This window comes from Bos mutus, unplaced genomic scaffold (assembly GCF_027580195.1).
Source record: "Bos mutus isolate GX-2022 unplaced genomic scaffold, NWIPB_WYAK_1.1 CTG503, whole genome shotgun sequence".
Taxonomy (NCBI): Eukaryota; Metazoa; Chordata; class Mammalia; order Artiodactyla; family Bovidae; genus Bos; species Bos mutus.
The window spans coordinates 9,529-33,090 of record NW_027219986.1 but is presented as its reverse complement, the minus strand read 5'-3'; the positions used below and the strand labels follow the sequence as shown (position 1 = coordinate 33,090).

Here is a 23,562-nt window from a genome sequence, read left to right as displayed (position 1 = left end):
AAACCCCCGGCAAAAACTCCTAAGCCCACATCTCAGTCCCTGCACTAAAATAGGCTGGGTCAAGCCCTTGTTCAAACCCCCGACAAACACTCTTGAGCCTGCATCACCGTCCCTGCACTGAACTAGGCTGTGTCCTGCACTTGTTCAAGACTCTGACAAACACTCCTGAGCCAACATCTTGGTTCCTGCACTGAACCAGGATAGTTCCAGCATTTGTTCAAGCCCCGGCAAACAATCCTGAGCTGACAACTCTCTCCCTGCCACTGAAGTAAGGTGTGTCCTCCCCTTGACCAATACCCCAGGCAACACTACGATCCCATATCTCACTCACTGCACTGAAGTTCGCTGGTCCCTGCCCTCATGCAAATCCCTGACAAACACTCCTGAGCCAACATCTCCATCCCTGCACTGAACTAGAATGGTTTCTACTTTGTTCAAGCCCCCAGAAAAACATCCTGAGCTGACAACTCGCTGCCTGCCCCTGAACTAAGGTGTGTCCTCCCCTTTTTCAATCCCCCTGGAAACACTCCTGTACCCGCATCTCACGCCCTGCCTTGAAGCCGCCTGGTTCCTGCCCTTATTCAAGACTTTGATAAATGCTCCTGAAACCACATTTTGGTCCCTGCACTGAAGCAGGTGGGTCCTGCCCACGTTGAAGGTCTAACAAACACTTCTGAGCCCATATCTCGCTCTCTACACTGAACTGGGCTGAGTCCTACACTTGTTCAGATTAGATCAGTCGCTCAGTCGTGTCCGGCTCTTTGCGAACCCATGAATCTCAGTATGCCAGGCCTCCCTGTCGAACACCAACACCCGGAGTTCACTGAGACTCACGTCCATCCAGTCAGTGATGCCATCCAGCCATCTCATCCTCTGTGGTCCCCTTCTCCTCCTGCTCCAATCCCTCCAAGCATCAGAGTCTTTTCCAATGAGTCAACTCTTCGCATGAGGTGGCCAAAGGACTGGAATTTCAGCTTTAGCATCATTCTTCCAAAGAAATTCCAGGGCTGATTTCCTTCAGAATGGACTGGTTGGATCTCCTTGCAGTCCAAGGGACTCTCAAGAGTCTTCTCCAACACCACAGTTCAAAAGCATCAATTCTTTGGCGCTCAGGCTTCTTCACAGTCCAACTCTCACATCCATACATGACTACAGGAAAAACCATAGCCTTGACTAGACGAACTTTTGTTGGCAATATAATGTCTCCGTTTTTGAATATGCTATTTAGGTTGGTCATAACCTTCCTTCCAAGGAGTAAGCGTCTTTTAATATCGTGGCTGCAGTCACCATCTGCAGTGATTTGGAGCCCAGAAAAATAATGTTTGCCTCTGTTTCCACTGTTTCTTCATCTATTTCCCATGAAGTGATGGGGCTGGAGGCCATGATCTTCGTTTTCTGAATGTTGAGCTTTAAGCCAACTTTTTCACTCTCCACTTTTACTTTCATCAAGAGTCTTTTCAGTTTCTCTTCACTTTCTGCCACAAGGCTGGTGCCACCTGCATATCTGAGGTTATTAATATTTCTCCTGGCAATCTTGATTCCAGCTTGTGTTTCTTCCAGTCCAGCGTTTCTCATGATGTTCTCTGCATGTAAGTTAAATAAACAGTGTGACAATATACAGCCTTCGCATATTCCTTTTCCTATTTGGAACCAGTCTGTTGTTCCATGTGCAGTTCTAACTGTTGCTTCCTGACCTGCATACACATTTCTCAAGAGGCAGATCAGGTGGTCTGGTATTCCCATCTCTTTCAGAATTTTCCACAGTTTTATTGTGATCCACACACTTGTTCAAGACCCTGACAAACACTCCTGTGCCAATATCTTGTTCCCTGCACTGAACTAGGCTGGGTTCAGCACTTTCTGAAGTCCCCTGCAAATGCTCCTGAGCCAACATCCTGGTCCCTGCACTGAAGCAGACGGGGTCCTGCCCTTTTTGAAACCCCTGACAAACACTCCTGAGCCCACACATCAGAAACTGCACTGAACCAGGCCAGAAACTACACATGTTCAAGCCCCCGACCAACTGTTCTGGGCCTGCATCTGACTCAAAGGCTGGTTTCTGGTCTTATTTAAGCCCGCAGCAAGCAATCCTGAGCCCACAAATCGCTCCCTGTCCCTGATCTAAGGTGTGTGCTCCCCTTGTTCAATCCCCCAGGAAACACTACTGAGCCTGCATCTCACTCACTGCCCTGAACAAGGGTGGGTCCCGCCAAAGTTCAAGCCATGACAAATACTGTTGTGCCAACATCCCAGTCTCTGCACCAAACCAGCTGTTTCCTGCCCATATCAACCATGGCAAACACTCCTAAGACCACATCTTGGTTCCTGCACTGATAGTGGCTGAGATCCTGGCCATATTCAAGCCCAGACAAACACTCCTGACCCCATTTCTCGCCCCTGAACTGAACTAGGCTGGGTCCTACACATGTTCAAGACCCTGACAAACACTCCTTGGCCTTCATCTGACTCTCAGGCTGATCTCCTTCACTACACTGAACTAGGCTGGGTCCAGCACTTGCTGAAACCCGTGGGAAACACTCCTGAGCCCATATCTGGGTCCCTTCTCTGAACCAGGCCAGGTCCTGCCCTTGTTCAAGCACTCAAAAAACACTCCTGAGCCCACATCTCGATCCCTGCACTGATCGCGGCTGGATCCACCCCTTGTTCATCCCAACAGACACTCCTGAGGCCACATCTCAGTCGCTCCAATAAACCAGGCTGGGTCCTGCCTTTGTTCAAGCCCCCAACAAACACTCCTGAGCCCACATCTCAGTCCTTGCACTGAATCAGGTGGGTCCTGCCCATGTTCAAGCTCTTTGTAGAATGCATATATCATATATCAGGACTATAGGATGGCTGGCTTAGCTTGGTCCTCTTGCTGCTTCAGGCCCCACATGCTTATGTGATAGGGCAGGCTGGGATGTGTTCTCACATGGAGAACAGTACCACTTTGAAAGGGCCTCAATAGGGTAAATGGCAGACGTGCATGTCTCCGACACCGGTGAGTCATGGAACTTAAGGGGAACTGTCTTTAGAGTCTCCCTGGCAGGCATTCGAACAAGGTTCAGGGAGTTCCCTCATGCCAGCAGAGCGGGCCCCATTTCTCCCTCTGTGCAAAGTGTGGCCAAGCCACCTCAGGCCTGTGCAGTGTTCACATCTGTCCAGCGAGGGAGGGAGGGTCGCACGTCCAATTCTGCAGTTCAGCAGTGACCGCCCACTGTTGGCTCTCAAGGTTGAGAAAGCACTCTCCGAACGTGTGGACTAAAACCGTCTAATCTCCCATTGCTGCAACTCAGTCAGGACCAGAAGGGCTTGCAAAGGATAAGCGTCTTTTCTGAGAGCTGCTGTCCAGAGAGTGGCAGACGGCAACAGCACTACTTAGAGAGACAGAGACACACAGACATCAGCGCCTGGTACACACACAGAAGGATTGTCCAAAACAGTGCTATGCCGGAAGCAAAGATAGAGAGACAAAGAGCGAGCTCTGCACCCTAAACCTCTGGTCTCCCTGAACAGTGGAGATCAACGGTAGCAAATGTTGGGGTTTTTCCCTACTCCCCTAGTATCAGGACAGCAACAGGCTCTCTGTCCCATGAAGAAAAGTATCCAGCCACTTGGCACCCCTGCATATCCTTTGGATAGTCAGGGAGAGCTCCCAGCTATTGCCGGTCCCAGGGGACACAGGAGGGTATTGTTTGGATTGTGGAGCAGGAACCCGTGGTTGGAATTTCCAGGGCCAGGTCAATGACAGCACCTGGGGCTACCCCAGCCACATGCAAAACCCTCTACAATCCTGGTGCAGAATCTGGCCATGTGGGGGCACTGGAGCACAGGAACCGCAGAAGATGCCCTCCGGTCTAGGGGCATGTCCATAAGGGTGCCGCCCACTACCCTCTCCGCCCTTGGTCTAGATTTGGGCAAGGAGCCTGTGCTTGGCTCACAGCCTAGGCTCCTGCCTGTTTTCCGCTGATGTCCCAGGGCCCGTTCACCCTGGCCTGGGCTGTCCGGCACCCCTTTCCTTGGCCTCACGCCACCCCCAACACACCACTCCCCACCTCCCGACCATCCCCCTCACTCCCCGCCCCCAAAGAGCTAGTGGGTCCCACAGGTTCACTGCAGCCTGGGCCACCATTATGCACCATTGTCTGTGCTGTTATATCGTGTCCCTTCACATCTGCCCCAGCTTGGGCCAAGAGGAGCGTGAGAGGCGATCAAAGGAAGGCGGGAGCGTCCTGGGACCCTTAGCTGTGAGCCCCAGTACTCAGGGAGAAGCCCCCACCCCTCATCCCGCGACCTGCCATCCTGATGCTGTGCGCAGCTGGAACCTTGCAACCACCAGTTGTCACGCCAAGTGAAGAGGCCATCCTCTTTAGGGTGGAGGCAGTGCAAGACAGCCAGACCCTGGTGGACGGAGACGTGGCAGGGATTGGGCGGGAGTTCCGGCTGCTTGCAGAAGACATCATGGAAGAGGTGGAGGTTGTGGCAGATGAGGAGCAGAAACAGTGGTCCTCCCAGGAGCTGGAGGAGAAGACGGTGGAGGAGCAGGGCCAGGACAGGCCGGGAGGTCCGAGTGAGCACCAGGCGCTAGATGTCCTGAAGGCACTGGCCGCCCTGCAGGTGGAACTGAGCTCTGAGTGTGAGCAAAACCACAGGGCCTACCATCAGAGGAGGAAGCATCACTTGGCTTGGGGGAGTGCCATCATCCAGGGCATCCCTGGCTTCTGGGCCAAAACTGTATCCTTTCTGCTGCTCCTTTGGGTCCACTGCTCATGAGGAGGAGGAGAAGGGGCAGGAGCAGGAGGAGGGGGAGGGGGCGAGGGCACAGGAAGGGCGCTGGAGGCCCCTGAAGAAAATGTGGTCCTGGGCAATTGGCAAGCTCCAAAGGCCCAGCAGAGTAGGGTCTGGGCAGGGCTACAGATGTACGTGTTGCAGCCATGCCTTTGAGTGTCTCCTTCAGGCCTGCATCTGAGGAGGAGCAGCACCTGAGGCCTCCAAGTCAGGAATGACCAGAGATGGTACACAAGAGCAGCATCTGCACAGCTATTGCTGTAAATGCGGGTGATCCTGGCATATAGCTAAGACATGGGAGTCATTCACATACACACACAACACACACACACACACACACACACACACACACACACACACACACACACACACACACAACCCCTTTGCTTTCAAACACGGATTGTCACAGGACTGCAAATCTGACCATGTAAGCAGTGACATGCCACTACCCAGCATACACAGGTCTGGAGGAGAACAGTAGCTGTCAGAAACCAGTCCCTGCTCGGAGAATGCAGACCACCTCAGATGCACACCACCACAAGGGGCCCAGAGCCATGAGCGTGTCTGATGGTATGGCAAAGCCTGATGACATCAGGGGTGGCCAGGTAACAGGCAGTGCCCAGCTCCTTGCAGATGCCTTTTCCAATATCCTTGTTCCACCCCAGACTAGGACTGATGCTCCTGGCTCTTCTTGGCCTGGCATGTAGCTCCCTGAATGGCTCCTTGACCTAAAGCAGATTATGAGCCACCCTCAAGTTTCCGTCATGATCAGCGACCAAGATCAAGACTTTCTCGACTACATGATCGACTTGAAGATCAGTGAGGAAGACTGAGGAAGGATGGGTATGGGACCTGGCAGGGAGTGGGAAGATCCTGTTAGCCATGTTCCTGCACTGTGAGACTTTGGAGAGGAGTCATGGACGCTGTTAATGCCTGCCTGGGAGGCAAGCTGAGGCCCCTAGAAGTTTGCACCTTTTCCCTCCTCCCTATCCTGGCAGGTGCAGGTGTGGAGCCATCTGCAGTCCCGCTGCAAGCTGATCTTTTCCTTTCAGGACAACCCCTACTTCTTGAACACCATGATCATTAAGGAGTATTACCTTGACATCACTGGTAACACGTGGCTCCCAGGGTGATGAGTGTGGGTGTGCAAGCATGTAGATGATCCACCTGTGGAGTCCACCCCAGTCTCCCCTGTCTTTCCGCAGGGAACAGGGCATGTCATTCCACTCCAGTCCACTGGTTCTGGGACTTTGAATGGGGATCTCCCAGCCACAGTCTGGACACCAGGAGCCTTAATTTTCTCAACTGGCTGTCAGGCCACAATGGCCCAGAATTGAACAGGATTGCTGATGTGGGGTTGCTTTGGGCCTGCACACAGGTGATGATTAATTTTGGAGTTCTTGGCTGCTCATGGGAGGGTTCAGGGCCTGGTCAGCCCTGGGTTGACCTTGCTCGTGTTGCCAGCAGCTCATCAGCAATGACATGTGGGACGATCCCCTGAAGTACTACCTCGGGGAGGATGATTCTTCCATCAGAGATAACTGACAGAAACACATGTGGTGAGGCGGTCAGGAGATAGGCCCTGAGGGACAGCCTTATCGTAGCTGGGACACTATCCTTTCCCAAATGGGGATGCATTTGGGATGCATCTCTCCTAGGATGCAAAACCACAGGCATCCTAGGAGAGACAGGATGTGAGCGTGGCATGCCTCCAGGCACTTCCAGCCTGCCTCCCTGGCAGTGCAGAAAGGCGAGGAAAGCACAGGTGGTTTTACGTGTTTGACCCTCTGCCCGGATGAGCCTGTGAGGGAGGGAACGGAGTGAGCAAGGAGTAATTGCATGTCCCAAAGGACCTCAGGAGAGTGGGAGACAGGGAAGCCCCTGGGGGCAGTTTGGGGCCTGCTGGTTTTCAGGGTCCAGGGTCTAGGCAATAGCAGTCCTGCCAAAGATACGCCATGGTGGGTGCTGAAAGTCCTGACGTGAAGTTCTTCTTTCCTCTGGGGTCTTGCCACTGGCTTTGGGGGCCTGAGGGGCAAAAGTGTGCGTCTGCATCTGAGAGAATTTGAGCAGTCTCGCTGAAGCAAAATCTCTGATTTTGTCACAGGGGATCTGAAACCAGGTGATGCTCAGAGGGAAGATGCATTCCAGGTGACCGTCTTGGATGCTCCTGGGCCCAAATGGAGGCTGGCTTCCTTGGCATGTGGGCTGTGTAGGCAAGCAGAGATGTGTGACTGTAGGGAGTCCTACCTGGGCCTAATGAGAGCAACTGGAAGAGAGTCTTGACATCTAGCAAATCACTGTGGCCTTGGTGGTTCAAGCCGTCTTGGTGCCTTTGAGATAGAAAAGCTGCTTTCCGCCCAAGGGAGGCATGAGCTGTGGGCCCAGAAAGGGAAGGTTTTGCAGGGCATCATCTGTTTGGGGACTCCATGTGCATGGGTAGTGTTAAACAGAAGGGAGGACGTGTAGGAATGCCACCTTACCTTTATGGCCTCAGGTTCCAATCTTTGTATCTGAAGAGACCCTGTATCCATGTGCACCTTTCTCACAACATTGGATAAGACCCAGGCCTATCACAGTCTCTTGGGGCTCTTGGAGGCTCAGGCGTCTCTTTGGCCTTTTCCTGCTACATGGAGATAGCCCTTGGGGGGCACATGTAGACAGGTGCACACATAAAAAGCTACACAGATAGGAAGAACAGAAGGCCTCACTCAGAATGTTGTTGTCCATAAAGGGTGGTAGGCTAGCAAGAGGGGCACAACATTGACAAGGAATGACCTAGATAGGTGCACACCGAGAGAGAGGTTCTCCAAGTCAGCTGAGCCCAAAGGTCCTTGTTTTCTGTCCCCACATGGATCAGGCCAATGTGACTGGTACTGTGAAGCTGTCCAAGGTGATGGGAGAATGCAGAACGCAGGCATGTCATCATACAGCTGTTCATGGCAAGTGCTTCCAACCCTGCTTGCTGCTCTGCAGGTCGGTCCGTGTCACTAGCAAATGCCAAGATTTTGTAACCTTTGAGGATAAGTCACAAAGTTAGATGGAGAAGGCAATGGCACCCTACTCCAGTACTCTTGCCTGGCAATTCCCATGGACAGAGGAGCCTGGTAGGCTGCAGTCCATGGGGTCGAGAAGAGTCGGACATGACTAAGCGACTTCCCTCTCACTTTTCACTTTCATGCATTGGAGAAGGAAATGGCAACCCACTCCAGTGTTCTTGCCTGGAGAATCCCAGGACGGGGGAGCCTGGTGGGCTGCTGTCTATGGGGTCACACAGACTCAGACTTGACTGAAGTGACTTAGCAGCAGTAGCAGCACAGAGTTAGAAGTGCAAGGTGACATGATTAATTAACAAGCGAAAGGAAACAACCAGGAAAAGAAAGTTACTTTTTGTTTGTGAGCACAAAGGTACTTACCAAAATTCATATTCCTAGAGAAGAAATCTTGTAGTTTTGCACGTGTGCGTTTCCTCTCAGGGATGTTACTGTGTACACGCACATGTGTGTGCACACATGGGCATAGAAGTCCCTGCCAGTGTGCTTGTGAGTATGAGCTTCCGGAATTGACCTAGCCAGGTGATGGAAGTTGGATAGCAAAAACATGAAGGTGTTAGAGAAAGGTACATATGCTCTGGCCAGCAGAAGCACTGAAGCCAGGGATTCGATCCCCGTTATCTCACTGAGCAAACACGTTCTAAGTGGGATCACAGGGGTGCACCCAGGATGTCTGGCAGAAAGTAGAGGCAGGAAAAAAGAGCCTGGGGAATGTGCAGAGAAAAGTCCACTATATCTGCAGTTTATGAAAAGTAGAAATGTACCAGGAAGGAGAAACTGTACTTAATTAATTGAGATATCTAGCTAAGGAGATTTCCAGCCAAACAGCCAAAAGTGCTTCCTGGTTTCTTCTTGCTGCCTATAGTAAAATATAAAGGGAAATTAAAAAAATATATTTAAGAGAAAAAAATTAAAAAATAAGACAGAACTTGCTGAATGGAAATTTTCCAGTCTTTTAACATGACAGAGGATGCTAAAATTAATGGCTCTCAAGCAAGGTTCTATCCAGGGCATTGAGATAAGGTGGTCTAAATATAACATTTTATAACACCTATACATCAATTCTTATTTATTTATTTATTTTTAATAAACGTGGTCTAAAGATGAGTGTGAGTGTAAAATTCTTTGTTAAGCCTCAGAAAGCTGGAAGGGGATGCTTCATGGCATTATTTAGGCAGGCCAATGCCCTCCAAAGAGTTCAGGGGTGTCACTCAGAGACATTTCAGTCACACAATAAGACTTGTACCAAGTTTCAGGGTGTTATCCCTCAGCTATCTCAGCAGAAAACCAAGACAGAGTAGGCCTTATTATGAAGACATGTGTGATGGTGGCTTTGGAGTGGAGTGCTTTACCATGAAAACCAGTAAGATTATCAGGAGACACACCAAGTTTTTAAGATAACATATTTAAGTTCAGCTTGGACTGAAAGGACCAGCAATAGTACAAAATAAGAGAGCTCTGAACTTCTACCTTCGACAAGCAGGAAGCAGGCTAGGGAGACTGTTTCACTGTAACCATATACTACCCACCTTTCATGCAATGGAATCATGTCAGAGGGCAGAATTAAAAATTCAGAGACTGAAGCCTAGGAAGTTTCCAGGCCTTAAATCCTAATCAAAGGACTGCCAACAAGAACCCGTGGGATTTCAGAACTGCTACTGTTGACTCCCATCTCCCCCCTTTCTGGGAACAGGAGTGTCCATGAAGGTTATCTATGCCTGACCCAGCACTGTATGTTGGCTGTGAAAGTGAGCAGATTAACTCATCTCTTTTGTTCACAGATCATCAGGTCTAGAGGAACTACACATGTATAATTTGAACTGATGTGTTGGAGATGACTTGAGAGTCTCCTGGACAGCAAGGAGATCAAAATAGTCAATCCTAAAGTAAAGCAGTCCTGAATATTCATTGGAAGGACTGATGCTGAAGCTGCAGCTCCAATACTTTGGCAACCTGATTCTAAGAACTGACGCATTAGAAAAGACCCTGATGCGGGAAAGATTGAAGGCCGGGGAAGGGGACAGCAGAGGATGAGATGGTTGGATGGCATCACCAGCTCAATGGACTTGAGTTTGAGCATGCCTCTGGAGTTGATGGTGGACAGGAAACCCTGGTGTGCGGCAGTCCATCAGGTCGCAAAGAGTAGGACACAACTGAGTGACTGAACACTTGAGTGTTCAGTGCACCAAGTGCACCCTGGTCCATATCTGGACTTGACTTCGATGACAAGGTCCTGAACTTCAAGTTAATGCTATAATGGATAAATTATTTGAAAGCATTTGCAGGAAAATGCATTTTGGACATACAAGTATGTAAACAATTTGTGGCCATGGGTGTACCATGTGGTTTTAAAGTATGTCCACAAGTCCTTTCCTTCAAGGGTGGTCCTTATACTCCCCTTTACATGTAGGCTGGACTTAGTGGCTCACTTCTAATGTTAGAATATTGTAGAAATGAAAATGAAGTGTCTGACTATGACTCTTTAAGTCACAAAAGGCACTGCAGCCTCCTTGCTCATCCTCTTGGATCACTCACTCTAGAAGCCAGCTTAGTCGTATCTTGAGAACACTCAGGTAGCCCAGTAGAGAGGCCCATGGGAAAGAACTGAGGCTTTCTCCCAATAGCCAGCAAGGAAACTGGTTTCAACAGCTATGTGAGTAAGCCATCTTGGAAGGAAATCCACCAGCCCATGTCAAGGCTTCAGATGACGACAATCTCATGAAACCCTGAGCCAGAACCCTCAACTGAATTACTCCTGGATTCCCAACTTTCAGCAGCAGTATGAGATAATATTGTTTTAAGCTGTTGCTTTGGGATAATTTGTTATGCAGCAGTAGTTCATTAATGCACTGCCAACTTTGGCTCATGTCTTTATACCAGGGCGCCTGTCCATTTAGTCCAATCTAAGCTAGATTCTGCTACTTCAGTTTAGAAAACGTACTTCACCCTTGATCTGACCACCCTCAGATCAGATCAAATTCTTTATCACTCACCTCAATATCTTATCAGTCTTGCCTAGCCTCAGCAATGATCGTCTCAGTTGAGCCAGAATCCACCAGCACCCTTATGGTCCTCTTAATAAGTTTCCATCCACTGACACCCACTCTGTTGTTGTTCATTGCTTTTCAGTCTCCCAGTCTCTCTTTGCTATCACATGGACCCACCCTGTTCCTTAGCTATAAATCCCAGCTGTGTCCCTGCTGGAGTCAGACTTAAACTCAATCTCTCTCCCGTATTATAAGACCCCCGCTGTAGTACTCTTACCTTGAATAACATTTTTCTTACCACCTTTAGGAAGTGTTATGAATCATTTGTTTAACATTTCCAGGTTCTGTTAGTAGGGATTATTCTCAAAGGAATAGTTCTATACCTTTACTTTTTATACTATATTCCTTAGGGGAACAAATTTCTAGAATTAAAACATTTCATGTTTTTACCATACAAACAGAAAATATCTTTTAAAATATATTTATATATCTTAAAAAATGTAGTAATCTTAAAAGGATGTGTATATAGACATGCCAGTGTATATACACACATACCCTCAGACCTCCAAGGAAAACTTAATTCTCAATAAACTATAAATTAAAACATTCACCTGCAAGAAGTGAAATCTTTGGAATTAACGTGCCAAAAAATCATAGAGAATGAAATTTTAATTTAAAAAATGTATACATAAAACCATTTGGGATTCAGACAAAATAGGTTATTTAAGTAAAGATAGGTCAAGCCCTAAACCATCTAGTAAAAAAAAAAAAAAAGAAAAGAAATAGTCTCATGTAATAACCTATAATGAAAAATAACCTAAAAAATAGACATGTATATGCATAACTAAATCACTCTGATATACATCTGAAACACAACATTGTAAATCAAATATATTTCCATAAAATTTGTAAAGAAAGCTTTTAAAATGTATGATTATAAAGAAAAAATCCTAAAGAAAGTAGAAGGTATATATGAATTGAAACAAAAATAAAAAACAACAAAAATAAAACTTGTTGGGATAATAAAACAAGACCTGCTTCTTCTTCAAAAAAATCAGAAACATTGATACAACTGTAGCCAATCTAATAACGGGAAGAGGAGGTTAATTCCAATACTAGAAATGAATGACACATGGAATGGGATTTTGAGATGGTAATATTCAACCCTGAGTGGAATTACTTTTGTTTCAGGAAAGGTCAAGTCAAGCCAAAACCTGGGAAAAGAAAGGGAAGGAAAGAAAGAGGAAGACAGTCATGGGAAGAAAGGAAGAAAAAAAAAAAGGAAGGGAGAAAGAAAGAAAAAGTAATGTCTCAACAGATGTTGTAAATATCCAATGAAACAATTCTCTTTAAAATCTAAAAACAGAAACAGAAATTTATTAAGCCATATCCTCATTGCCTTTGATGGTACTAAGAACCAGAAAACCCATTTACACATCACTGTTTAGAATTTCTGGACAACACAATAAGATTATTTAAAAAAAAAACAAACAAAAAAAAAAAAATGCTTATTTGTAAAAAAGATGGACAGCAGAAATAATTTTTTAAAAAAACATTTTATTTTTATAAATAGTAATTTTACTGACAATGTTTTGGCAACATTAATAAAACAATAAATTTTACCTGAAAGAACAAGCAAAGTAGACAAGGAAATTCACCAAAGGCAATAACAAAATAGTCATCTTGACAGATATTCAATACATTTGTAAAAAAAAAAAAAGTGCCATTGCCTGAAAAAAATATAGAGATATCAAAAGAAAAAGAGAGGAAGCTCCTGAAAGAACTCACCTCAGTATTAACTATCTTTGTTCTGCAGGCACAGAAACTTACTCAAGTTAATTTTACGAAGCAAAGCCCTGATGTTATTATCTCTTTTCAGGTTTTGTGTGTGTGTGTTGTGTGTGTGTGTGTGTGTGTGTGAAAATCTAGGAACTTTAGGCTGGACAGGAAAGACGAGTGTAGAGACTTAAAGTGTCTTTAAGGAGGAGAAGGAAAAGGAGAGGTGTGAGGATTTCATTGTGTGGTTTGAACAGCATTGGGGAAGCTCAAACAAGGGATATAGCAATGCTCTTCTTCTGGGAAGAGCATTCCCAGAAGAAGAGCATTTGCAAAGTCTTTGGATTGGGAAGAAATTGAATTTGCTTAGGGAAAGCAAGGCCAGTGTTGTCAAAAACAGGGCAGCAGTGGGGAAAATAGTAGAGTAGAATGACAGAGAATGGAAGAGAGGAAGTAGTCAGGGACCATATCACTGGAAACTTTTCATTTGGCAATAAATACAACTTGTACTCTTTAGGAGCATATTACAGAGCAAACAACAGTAACAGTATTGATAATCCTAAGCAACAATAAAAACATATAAATAAAACATTTCATATTTTTACTATAGAAATAGAATAAAGGAGATAAGAATGCAATAGTCTGCACATTTATACATAGAGTTTTCACCTGAGACCAGAAGACAAACACACACACACACACACACACACACACACACACACACACACACACACGTTATACAACTAAAAGCAGTTTAAGCTGACACTTAGCAAAGTGCTTTGGCCCAAGCGAACTAACTGGAAAGGCCTAGTAAAATATTCAAAGTGCAAACCAATCAATCAAGCATTGAGTAAATAAATACAATTTACTTGTGTTTGAATTTACACTCAGGAAATTACCTAAAATGGAGACAAGAGACTCACTACAGCTTAGTTATCTGTAGTCCTTCCTCTTTTGTTCTGAGAGGGATGGTAACCCCTTGGTGATTATCACTTTCTAGCATTTTGTGAAAGCTTAGAGGATTTAAATGAATTGTGGGGGGGGCAAAAAGTGGGGAGAGAGAAAAAGGAGGAGAAAGGAAGAGGAAATGGAGAGATTTCTCTTGACATAGGTCTACAGCCAAGATTCCAGGTTCCTTGAATGGTGCACAGAGATTCTAGATATCTGTGCCAGAAGTGGAGAAGGTATGGCATTCAACTCCAGGAGGAGACTCAACTCCAGGAACCCACAGAGGAAGCCAAGTGTGCTGATGTTCAGGAACCAATACTTAGAGGGTACACCACAGGTCTGTGAAAGAGCCCTTGGATCATCACATGAAAAAAAAAGTTTCCACAAGTATAATCACAGACTAGGTAGTTGGATAGAGTAGAGGAAGGATGATAACTCTATGACCTGATAATTACTGAAATAAATGAGAAAATTCCTGCACATCAGACTGTGTCAAGTAAGATGGAAACCCAGTATTAGTTTGATAAAATGGGAAATTACACAAAGAATTAGCTGTTAACTTTAATACATTCCTGCCCAAGGCAAGATAAGATACAAAAAAAAAATCATCACGTTAAACTAGGGTAAGACACATGTAACTGGAAAAGGTAAGGAAAAGTTCTATAGAGGGTTTAATCACCCTGGACCCTTTGTATCCACTACATTTACTCTTCTCGGACAACTCCTTTGTAGCTTAAGGGAAAGAGAACTAAATTTAGCTCAATTCATAAACTGAAAAGATTCCCTGTGTTTGATCCTTTTCAGTTAAAACCTATGGGTCCAGTACAAATCAAACTGGATGTCAAGGCTTTTTTTCTTTGGGAATCTTAACTTGCTTTACTACTGTGTGATGGAGACTGATAGGGCTACTTCACTTTGACTAAAGGCCAGCCAAATGGGAAAGGAGATGGAATGAATCAAATTCCCCTTTGATCACTCAACAGGAGGTCCACAGGCACCAGGCCTCATTCTATTAACTGTCTCTGCTTCTCCAACTGCAGTCAATGATACACAGGTCCTGCTTGATCCTTGCAGGTGCCTCTCACCTAACAGGCATTTTAATGGTTGGCTTCCTTGACATGTCCCTGGGCTAGGTTAAGACACTCTGAGACAGTGTTCCTTCTGCCTTGGCTCCATGCCTGGAGTGCATGCATGCCTCTTCCTCAACTGGGACAAGAAGCCACAGCTCTCCACTAACTAAATCCCGTGTCTGGTCCAAACTCACATCATAGTTTCTCCATCAACTTCTCCACATCAGGCTTTCGGAACCATTTTATCTTAGAACAGCACAACAGAGGCACTTCACAGAGTTCAGCAGCACACAGGACCATACCATAACAAAGCCATTCCAATCTGGCTATATAGTTAATACTGAGATCTTCAGATCTTCAAAGCAAAGCATGAGTTGAAAATTTCATTGCTAAACACTCTACAGATTATATGTATAGTGGAGAAGGCAATGGCACCCCACTCCAGTACTCTTGTGGGAAAAATCCTATGGATGGAGGAGCCTGGTGGGCTGAAGTCCATGGGGTTGCTAAGAGTCGGGCACGACGGAGTGACTTCACATTCACTTTTCATTTTCATACATTCGAGAAGGAAATGGCAACCCACTCCAGTGTTCTTGCCTGGAGAATCCCAGGGACAGGGTATCCTGGTGGGCTGCTGTCTATGGGGTCGCACAGAGTCGAACATGACTGAAGCAACTTAGCAGCAGCAGCAGCAGCAGCAGCAGCAGAGCTTTTGAAATAACAAATAAATGAAATAAAAAAATACGTTGTTACTTTTCCTTTTCTCCACCTCTCTCTTTCTCTCTCTCTCTCTCACACACACACACACATTTTTTTTACATGTTAAAACACTTATATGAAAAACAGGTACTATATTTTTAAATAACATCTCAATATTTAAACAAAGCTGTACTTCATGTATTTAAAACAAAAACACATAAATTACACATTGGTTGCCCTATATTTGATATTATTGAATAATTCTAAAATTTGAATTTTTTGTTTTTAATGGGGTTTTTAACTTTGACTGAAATACTTGCTTCAGACTTACTGAAAGTAGAATTAACGTTTTTTTTTTTTTTTTTTGGCCTCCTACTTTTAGATTTGGGAGATGATGGTTCAGAATCAGATGTGTTCACAGTAATGGATGCTACTTCCACCAATCCTGTTGAAGGGGTTCCAGTGATACCTGAAAAAAAAACTCTTGTTTCAGGAGGTAATCCTTCTAGATGCTTAGGCTTCTTAAACATTTGATGACACTGGGTCTTGTGCTGTCTTTTCTCTTTAAAAGTTAAAAAGTGTAGCCTACATTTGGAACACTGATGAAAAAAACTTTCCCAGTGCTGTCTATAATGACATATGTATGGTGTTGCAGTTTTTTACATTTGGAGACAAAAGGGGCAAAGTAAACTCTTAATGTTACCATGGTATGTTCTGAAATGTGCATCCACATCTGCAAAGAATGATGATCTGTAACTGCAAACCTGGCATACATAGGGCATTTCACCAGGCTTATGATTATCTTTCATGTGCTGTTAGAGAACCTGATCTGTCTCAAAGGACAATTCACAGATTTTACAGACTGCAGAGGGCTCCTGGGAAGTATGGACACTTTCAATGTGACACTGCAGCTGGAAGGGAGTAGGAAACTGGCAGTTGCAGTGCTGGCAGGTGGTGTGGTATTTCCAGCTGTCACCTCTCTGCCTCTCAAGCTCCAAATGGTGCTTCATGTGATTCATAAACTTGACATTTTTTAGAACTTTCAAGCAGCTGAGGCATTTAAAGGCTGTGTGAGTTTTCGGTTCTGGCTGCCCATCTCCTATATGTCCATCCATAGTAGAAGTCACAGAGTAACACAATCAGATTGCCTTCTGTGGGATCAACAATCTTGTTTTGACTTGCTACACTTGGAAAGTCAATTTTTGTCAGTCCATTTTACCCTAAAGGGCTTATAGGTTTGCAATGGACATTGTCCTTTAGAAAATGTGTTGGATAAGATTCTCCATTCTGAACATGGCTTAATGAGGTATGAACACTGTCTGGTGTGCTTTGCTGAGTAGTCACTGTTTGAAAAATATCTGGAGGGGACAAAGCTAAAGAATGTTCTCCTATAATTCCATCACTGAGTTTAGGCCTTTTGGGATTTGTGCTATTTGTTTCAGAAGTGGAAAGTCACTTTGATACATGAGGACTTTTATCCATAGCTCCTGCATAACTGCTGTTTCTACTGGATGCTGCAATGAACTTGTGAAGGTAATCAAAGGAGAACATAACTCTGAAAAGCTATTAGGCACTATTTGTGGTGAAATATTTTTAGAATCTGCTTTGGACAAAGGCTCAATAATAATAGGATTATCTGTTGATCTTGATTCAGAGACAGAAAGTGGCAAGACAGTCTTTGCTTCTGATGCAGGAGTCACATGATTAACAGGCTGTAATTTCTGAGCATTATCTTTCCTGAAGTGACCATACTTTTTTCTCCTTGAACAAGAATCTGGGGTAACTCTGTTCAGTATGTTTGAAATGACTGGTTTTGGATTTGAGGTCATCCCCACAAAGATCACATCAGCATCTTCATTTACATGTTCCACTCCAAAAAGATCAGTTCAGCGTGTTCATCATCTACTTATTTGATTTCTCCCTTGCTTTTCTGTGGTTCTGGCTCTTGTTCTTTTTCACGTAACATACATGGTCGTTCCATATTTTAAGTACTTTTTTTGTATTCTTGGAGGATGTGGCCACAAGTCCCAGTGCTTCCTTGAAATAAACTGCCACCTAAGTATAAATATACTACATATTATTTAAGTACAGAAAAATGTGCTATTTGTTTGTCTCCAAAACTCTAAGGTAGTTATAAACACCCTTATCTTACAGATAAAGACATTTAGCATCAAAGAGACTAAATGACAGCTGAAAAACCTATGACTACAAGTCTACATGACTCGAGAATCGTAGCTTTGTCCCATGTTGATTTTAATATTTTCTATTTAAATAAAGAAAGAAAGAAAAAAAAAAAAAAAACCCACTGTTCATTAGGTCAAATCACATGTAAAGGACAATTTTTTTTTTTAAAAGCACTATTTTACAGTGTTTAGAAATATGGACTTTGGAGTCAAAGAAGATTAACCTGGAATTCTAAGTTAACCACACACCAGCTGCATCTTTTTTTCAAATGTAATGTATAATTTTTAAATGCGTTTCCATATCTTAAAGACAAACAAGCTTATTTCCTAGACTTAAGGTTAACAACTCCTTTTTTTTTTAAAGCATCAGCTATTCAATGGCATCTTGTTTTGTAGGAAAACTGAAAAAAAAAAAAAAAAAAAAACCCTATCTTAAATGCACATTACAACTGATTCACAAATACTAATTTCATAAATATTAATACAGAAAATAGGGGCACAAATTCAAAGTATATAGTATCTCTACATAGTTAGCAAACAGCATAATTCGATGTCAAGCACTTAACACAGGCCTAGGAAATTGAGAATGAACTCTCTTGATAATCTCACCCCAAATCCACACTGATACATCCTAAATTTCTCCCTCTAATCCTGACTAAACTTAAATCCAACAATGCTTTATCCTTCACTCCACATGTCTCTTCCCCATATAGCAGGCAAAATGAGGTCAGTATTTCTCTAATACCAAGATCAGACAGAGACATCACACACAGACACACAACCAATGTCCCATATGAATACAGATGCAAGAGTCCTCAACAAAACACTGGCAAAAAAAACCTAACAACATATAAAAAGGTTATATGCCATGACCACGTGGGATTTATGCAGGTATGCAAAGTTGGTTCATTATATGAAAGTCAATCGACATTATGCCATTTTAATACAATAAAGAACAAAAAAACATATTTGCCTGCAGAAAAAGCATTTCCCTGAGTCTAGCACCTATCCATAATAGGGGTTAAAAACACTTAATAACTAAGAACAGAAGAGTACTTTCTCAATCAAAGGGTACCTGTAAAAGACCCACAGCTAACATCATATTTAATAATGAAAAACTGAGAGCTTTCCCCCTAAGATTGGGAACAACACGAGGAAGTCTATCCCACACTTTGGCTCAATATTATACTGGCAGTTCTATAACCAGAGCAATCAGGTAAGAAAAAGGAATTATTGTTTTGTTGTTTAAAAAAAAAAAAAAAAAAAAAAAGCAGAATGGAAAGGAAAAAGTCAAAGTATATTGGAGATAACATACTTTTATATATAGAAAATCCTGAAGAAACCACAAGTATTAGAAGTAATAAAAAAGCTTGCAGAATACAAGATAAATATTTTAAAAAAATCAAGCAGATTTCTATACAATAGCAAACAAACATTTTGAAAAAAAAATTAAGTAAACACTTGACTGTACACTAGCATTAAAAAGAATACTTAGGATGTCAGAAAGAGAAAGACAAATATCATATGGTATCACTTACATGTGGACTCCAAAATATGATACAAACGAACTTATCTATGAAACAGAAACAGACTGAGAGACATAGAGAGTAGACTATGTGATTACCAAGAGGGGAAGGGTGGGGGGAGGCATAGATTGGGAGCTGGTGATGAGCAGATGCAAACTATAATGTTAATATATAGAATAGATAAACAAGATCCTACTGTATAGCACAAGGAAATATATTCATAGTTTGTGATAAATAATAATGGAAAAGGATATGGAAAATATTGTGTGTGCATGTGTGCGTATTTACATATGAAGGAAAGGAAAGGTAAAAGGAAAGAAAGGAAAGGACAACTCTTGGCAAGCACGTACAGAAAGTGGATCCTTGTGTGTTATGGGTAGATTTTAAAATGGTGCAACTGCTACAGAAAACAGTATAAAGGCTCCTCAGTAAATTAAAAATAGAACTACCACATGATTCAGCAATTCCACTTCTGGATATAAATTCAAAAGAAGTTAACATGGGGTCTTGAGATATTTGCACAGCCATGCTCAAAGCAGCACTAATCACAACATCTAAGAGTTGGAAGCATCTAAACGTCCATCAAATGTGATATATACATACAATGGAATATTATTTAGCCATATAAAGGAAATTTTGCCACATGCTACAACATGCATGATGCTTTAAGACATCACCTATAGGAGAACATAGGCCAAACACTCGCTGACATATATCACAGCAGGATCCTCTATGACCCACATCCCAGAATATTGGAAGTCAAAGCAAAAATAAACAAATGGGACCTAATTAAACTTAAAAGCTTCAGCACAACAAAGGAAACTATAAGCAAGGTGAAAAGACAGCCTTCAGAATGGGAGAAAATAATAGCACATGAAGAAACTGACAAACAACTAATCTCAAAAATATACAAGCAACTCCTACAGCTCAATTCCAGAAAAATAAATGACCCAATCAAAAAATGGGCCAAAGAACTAAATAGACATTTCTCCAAAGAAGACATACAAATGGCTAACAAACACATGAAAAGATACTCAACATCACTCATTATCAGAGAAATGCAAATCAAAACCACTATAAGGGACATTTTCACTCCAGTCAGAATGGCTGTCATCCAAGTCTACAAGCAATAAATGCTGGAGAGGGTGTGGAGAAAAGGGAACCCTCTTACACTGTTGCTGGGAATGCAAACTAGTACAGCCACTATGGAGAACAGTGTGCAGATTCCTTAAAAAAACTCGAAACAGAACTGCCATATGACCCAGCAATCGCACTGCTGGGCATACACACTGAGGAAAACAAAATTGAAAGAGGCATGTACCCCAATGCTCATTGCAACAGTATTTCTAATAGCCAGGCCATGGAAGCAACCTAGATGTCCATCAGCAGATGAATGGATAAGAAAGCTGTGGTATATATACCCAATGGAGTATTACTCAGCCATTAAAAAGAATACATTTGCACCAGTTCTAATGAGGTGGATGCAACTGGAGCCTATTATACAGAGTGAAGTAAGCCAGAAAGTAAAAGCACCAATACAGTATACTAACACATATATATGGGATTTCAAAAGATGTAACCATAACCCTGTATACGAGACAGCAAAAGAGACAAAGATGTATAGAACAGTCTTTTGGACTCTGTGGGAGGGGAAGAGGGTGGAATGATTTGGGAGAATGGCATTGAAACATGTATAATATCATATATGAAACGAGTTGCCAGTCCAGGTTTGATGCATGATACTGGATACATGGGGCTGGTGCACTGGGACAACCCAGAGGGATGGTATGGGGAAGGAGGAGGGAGGAGAGTTCAGGATTGGGAACATATGTATACCTGTGGTGGATTCATTTTGATATATGGCAAAACCAATACATTATTGTTGTTAAAAAATAAATAAAAAAAAAATAAAAAAAAATCACTTAAAAAATAAAACATCCAGCCAAAGGAATTAAGCCAGTCATAAAAAAAGACAAATACTGTAAGTTTCCACTTATATGAAATATCTAACATAGTCAAGCAATAGAAAGGAACAAAGTAGAATGATGGAGTCCAGGATCTAGGGAAACAGGGAAGAAAAGAGGAGTTGTTGTTTAATGGGACAGGTGATGGGTATAGTTTCAATTTTGCAAGATGAAAAGGTGTAAAGATATGTTTCTTAACAATATGATAAGGAATTCCATGATAGTTCAGAGGTTAGGACTCCACGCTTTCCTATCAGGGGCCTGGGTAGGGTTCTCAACCAGGAAACTGTCATTCAAGCTGCATAGCATAGCGAAAACTATGACAACAACAATAAAACAACACTGTAACTCTGTGTGTGTGTGTGTGTGTGTGTGTGTGTGTGTGTGTGTATTAGTTGCTCAGTCATGTATGAGTCTTTGCTTTCACATGGACTGTAGCCCATCAGGCTCCTTTGTCCATGGGGTTCTCCAGGCAAGAATACTGGAGTGGGTTGCCATTTCTTTCTCCAAAAAGGCTGATGAAAGTATGTGAAATACTTAGCATGTAAAAATGGTTAAAATGGTGAAAATTTAAGTTAGATTTTTTTTTTACAACAATTAAAAACTTTTAACAACCAGGAAAAGAATTTGAATAGACATTTCACCAAAAATACTGCTTAACATGATTGAAAGTGAAAGAAATTAAGTCGCTCAGTCCTGTCCGACTCTTTGCGACCCCATGGACTGTCGCCTATCAGGCTCCTCCATCCATGGGATTTTCCAGGCAAGAGTGCTGGGGTGGATTGTCATTTCCTTCTCCAGGGGATCTTCCTGGCCCAGGAATCAAACCCAGGTCTCCTGCATTGCAGGCAGACACTTTACCTTCTGAGCCACCAGGGAAGCCCTTAGCAAAATGTAAATCAGTTTCATTGAAATACTACTTCACACACATTAGCTTGGCTATAATCAAAACCAGGAAAAATAACAAGTGCTGCAGAGGATGTGGAGAAAACGAATCTTCATATATTGTTGAAAAATGTTGAAAATATACTGCTGAAATATATTGTTGAAAATATATTGCTCTAAAATGGTACAACCACTTTGGTTTGTCAGTACCTCAAAAATTAAATATATAGTAGCCATATGATCCAGAAATCTCACTCTTTTGTATATATATAAAAAAAAAAAATCCCTGAAACTATTAAGTCCATTCAAAAACAGTGTTCCCAACAGCATTACTCACAAGAGCCACAAAGAATACACCATCCAAATATTATCTATTAATTGATGAATGGATAAAAAATCGTGGTAATTGTTCACAATGGAGTTCATGTAAGCCATATACCATATTGATGTACCATATACAGCCATTAAAAAAAAAAAATTGCTATACAGCCAAGAAGTGGATGAATCTTGAAAATACACAAACTAGGGGACTTCCCTGGAAATGTTTAAGTGTTTAAGACTATGCACAGTTTCCATCCCTGGGCAGGGAACTAAGATCCCACATGCCACATAGCAAAATAAATAAATATTTTAAAAGAAAATGTGACATCTGAATAAAGCCAGACACAGAGGTCACACATTGCATGTGGGAGAACTGTAGGTAGAAAAAAGAGGAAAGAGAAGCATTCTGTAACGCAAAATGAAACATTTTTTTTTTCCAGGGAGGAAATGCACTGCTCTGATAAAGGCTGTCAATAAATTAAATAAAATAACAACTAAAAATTGACCACTGAGTTAAACATTTGGAATTCACTGTTGACTTTGACAAGAGTGAATTTAAAGGAAAATGAGAGACCTGGAGATAACAGATTCTACAAACAACTCTGCAGAAGTCTACCATCAGCAAATATGAAATAAAAAAAAAATAGGCGATGATGTGTCACCAAAGGACAGATTTTTAATGAGAGGTAAGATTATAGTCATTCTGTTTGCTGATGGGAACCATCCAGAGAAACAGAAAACTTAATCCAGGACAAAGAAGAGACTTGCTAGAATATCACTGAATAAACAAGAATTGAGGTGGCAAGAATACACAGAAGAACTGTACAAAAACAGATCTTCATGACCCAGATAATTAGGGTGGTGTGATCACTGACCAAGAGCCAGATATCCTGGAATGTGAAATGAAGTGGGCCGTAGAAAGCATCACTATGAGAACAGCTAATGGAGGTGATAGAATTCCATTTGAGCTATTTCAAATCCTGAAAGATGATGCTGTGAAAGTGCTGCACTCAATATGCCAGCAAGTTTGGAAAACTCAGCAGTGGCCAAAGGACTGAAAAAGGTCAGTTTTCATTCCAATTTCAAAGAAAGGCAATGCTAAAGAATGCTCAAACTACTGCACAATTACACTCATCTCACATGCTAGTAAAGTAATGCTCAAAATTCTCCAAGTCAGGGTTCAGTAATATGTGAACCGTGAACTTCCTGATGTTCAAGCTGGTTTTAGAAAAGGCAGAGGACCCAGAGATCTAGTTGGCAACATCCGCTAGATCATGAAAAAAACAAGAGTTCCAGAAAAATACATTTATTTCTACTTGATTGACTATGCCAAAGCCTTTGACTGTGTGGATCACAATAAACTGT

At 42.8% G+C, this 23,562-nt stretch overlaps 1 protein-coding gene and 1 pseudogene across 1 annotated transcript; one reads left to right on the top strand and one right to left on the bottom strand.

The window, feature by feature from the left end:
• Positions 1–4,133: 4,133 nt before the first annotated feature.
• On the top strand, positions 4,134–6,333 carry LOC138987042 (testis-specific Y-encoded protein 1-like). The gene is made up of 6 exons (XM_070367006.1): positions 4,134–4,257; positions 4,340–4,734; positions 5,526–5,601; positions 5,785–5,898; positions 5,994–6,139; positions 6,256–6,333. Exons 1-6 carry the CDS (start codon positions 4,134–4,136, stop codon positions 6,331–6,333), a joined length of 933 nt encoding a protein of 310 aa, XP_070223107.1.
• A 5,689-nt stretch (positions 6,334–12,022) lies between these two features.
• LOC138987041 (zinc finger protein 280B-like) lies at positions 12,023–17,220 on the bottom strand (annotated as a pseudogene).
• Between the last annotated feature and the right edge of the window lie 6,342 nt (positions 17,221–23,562).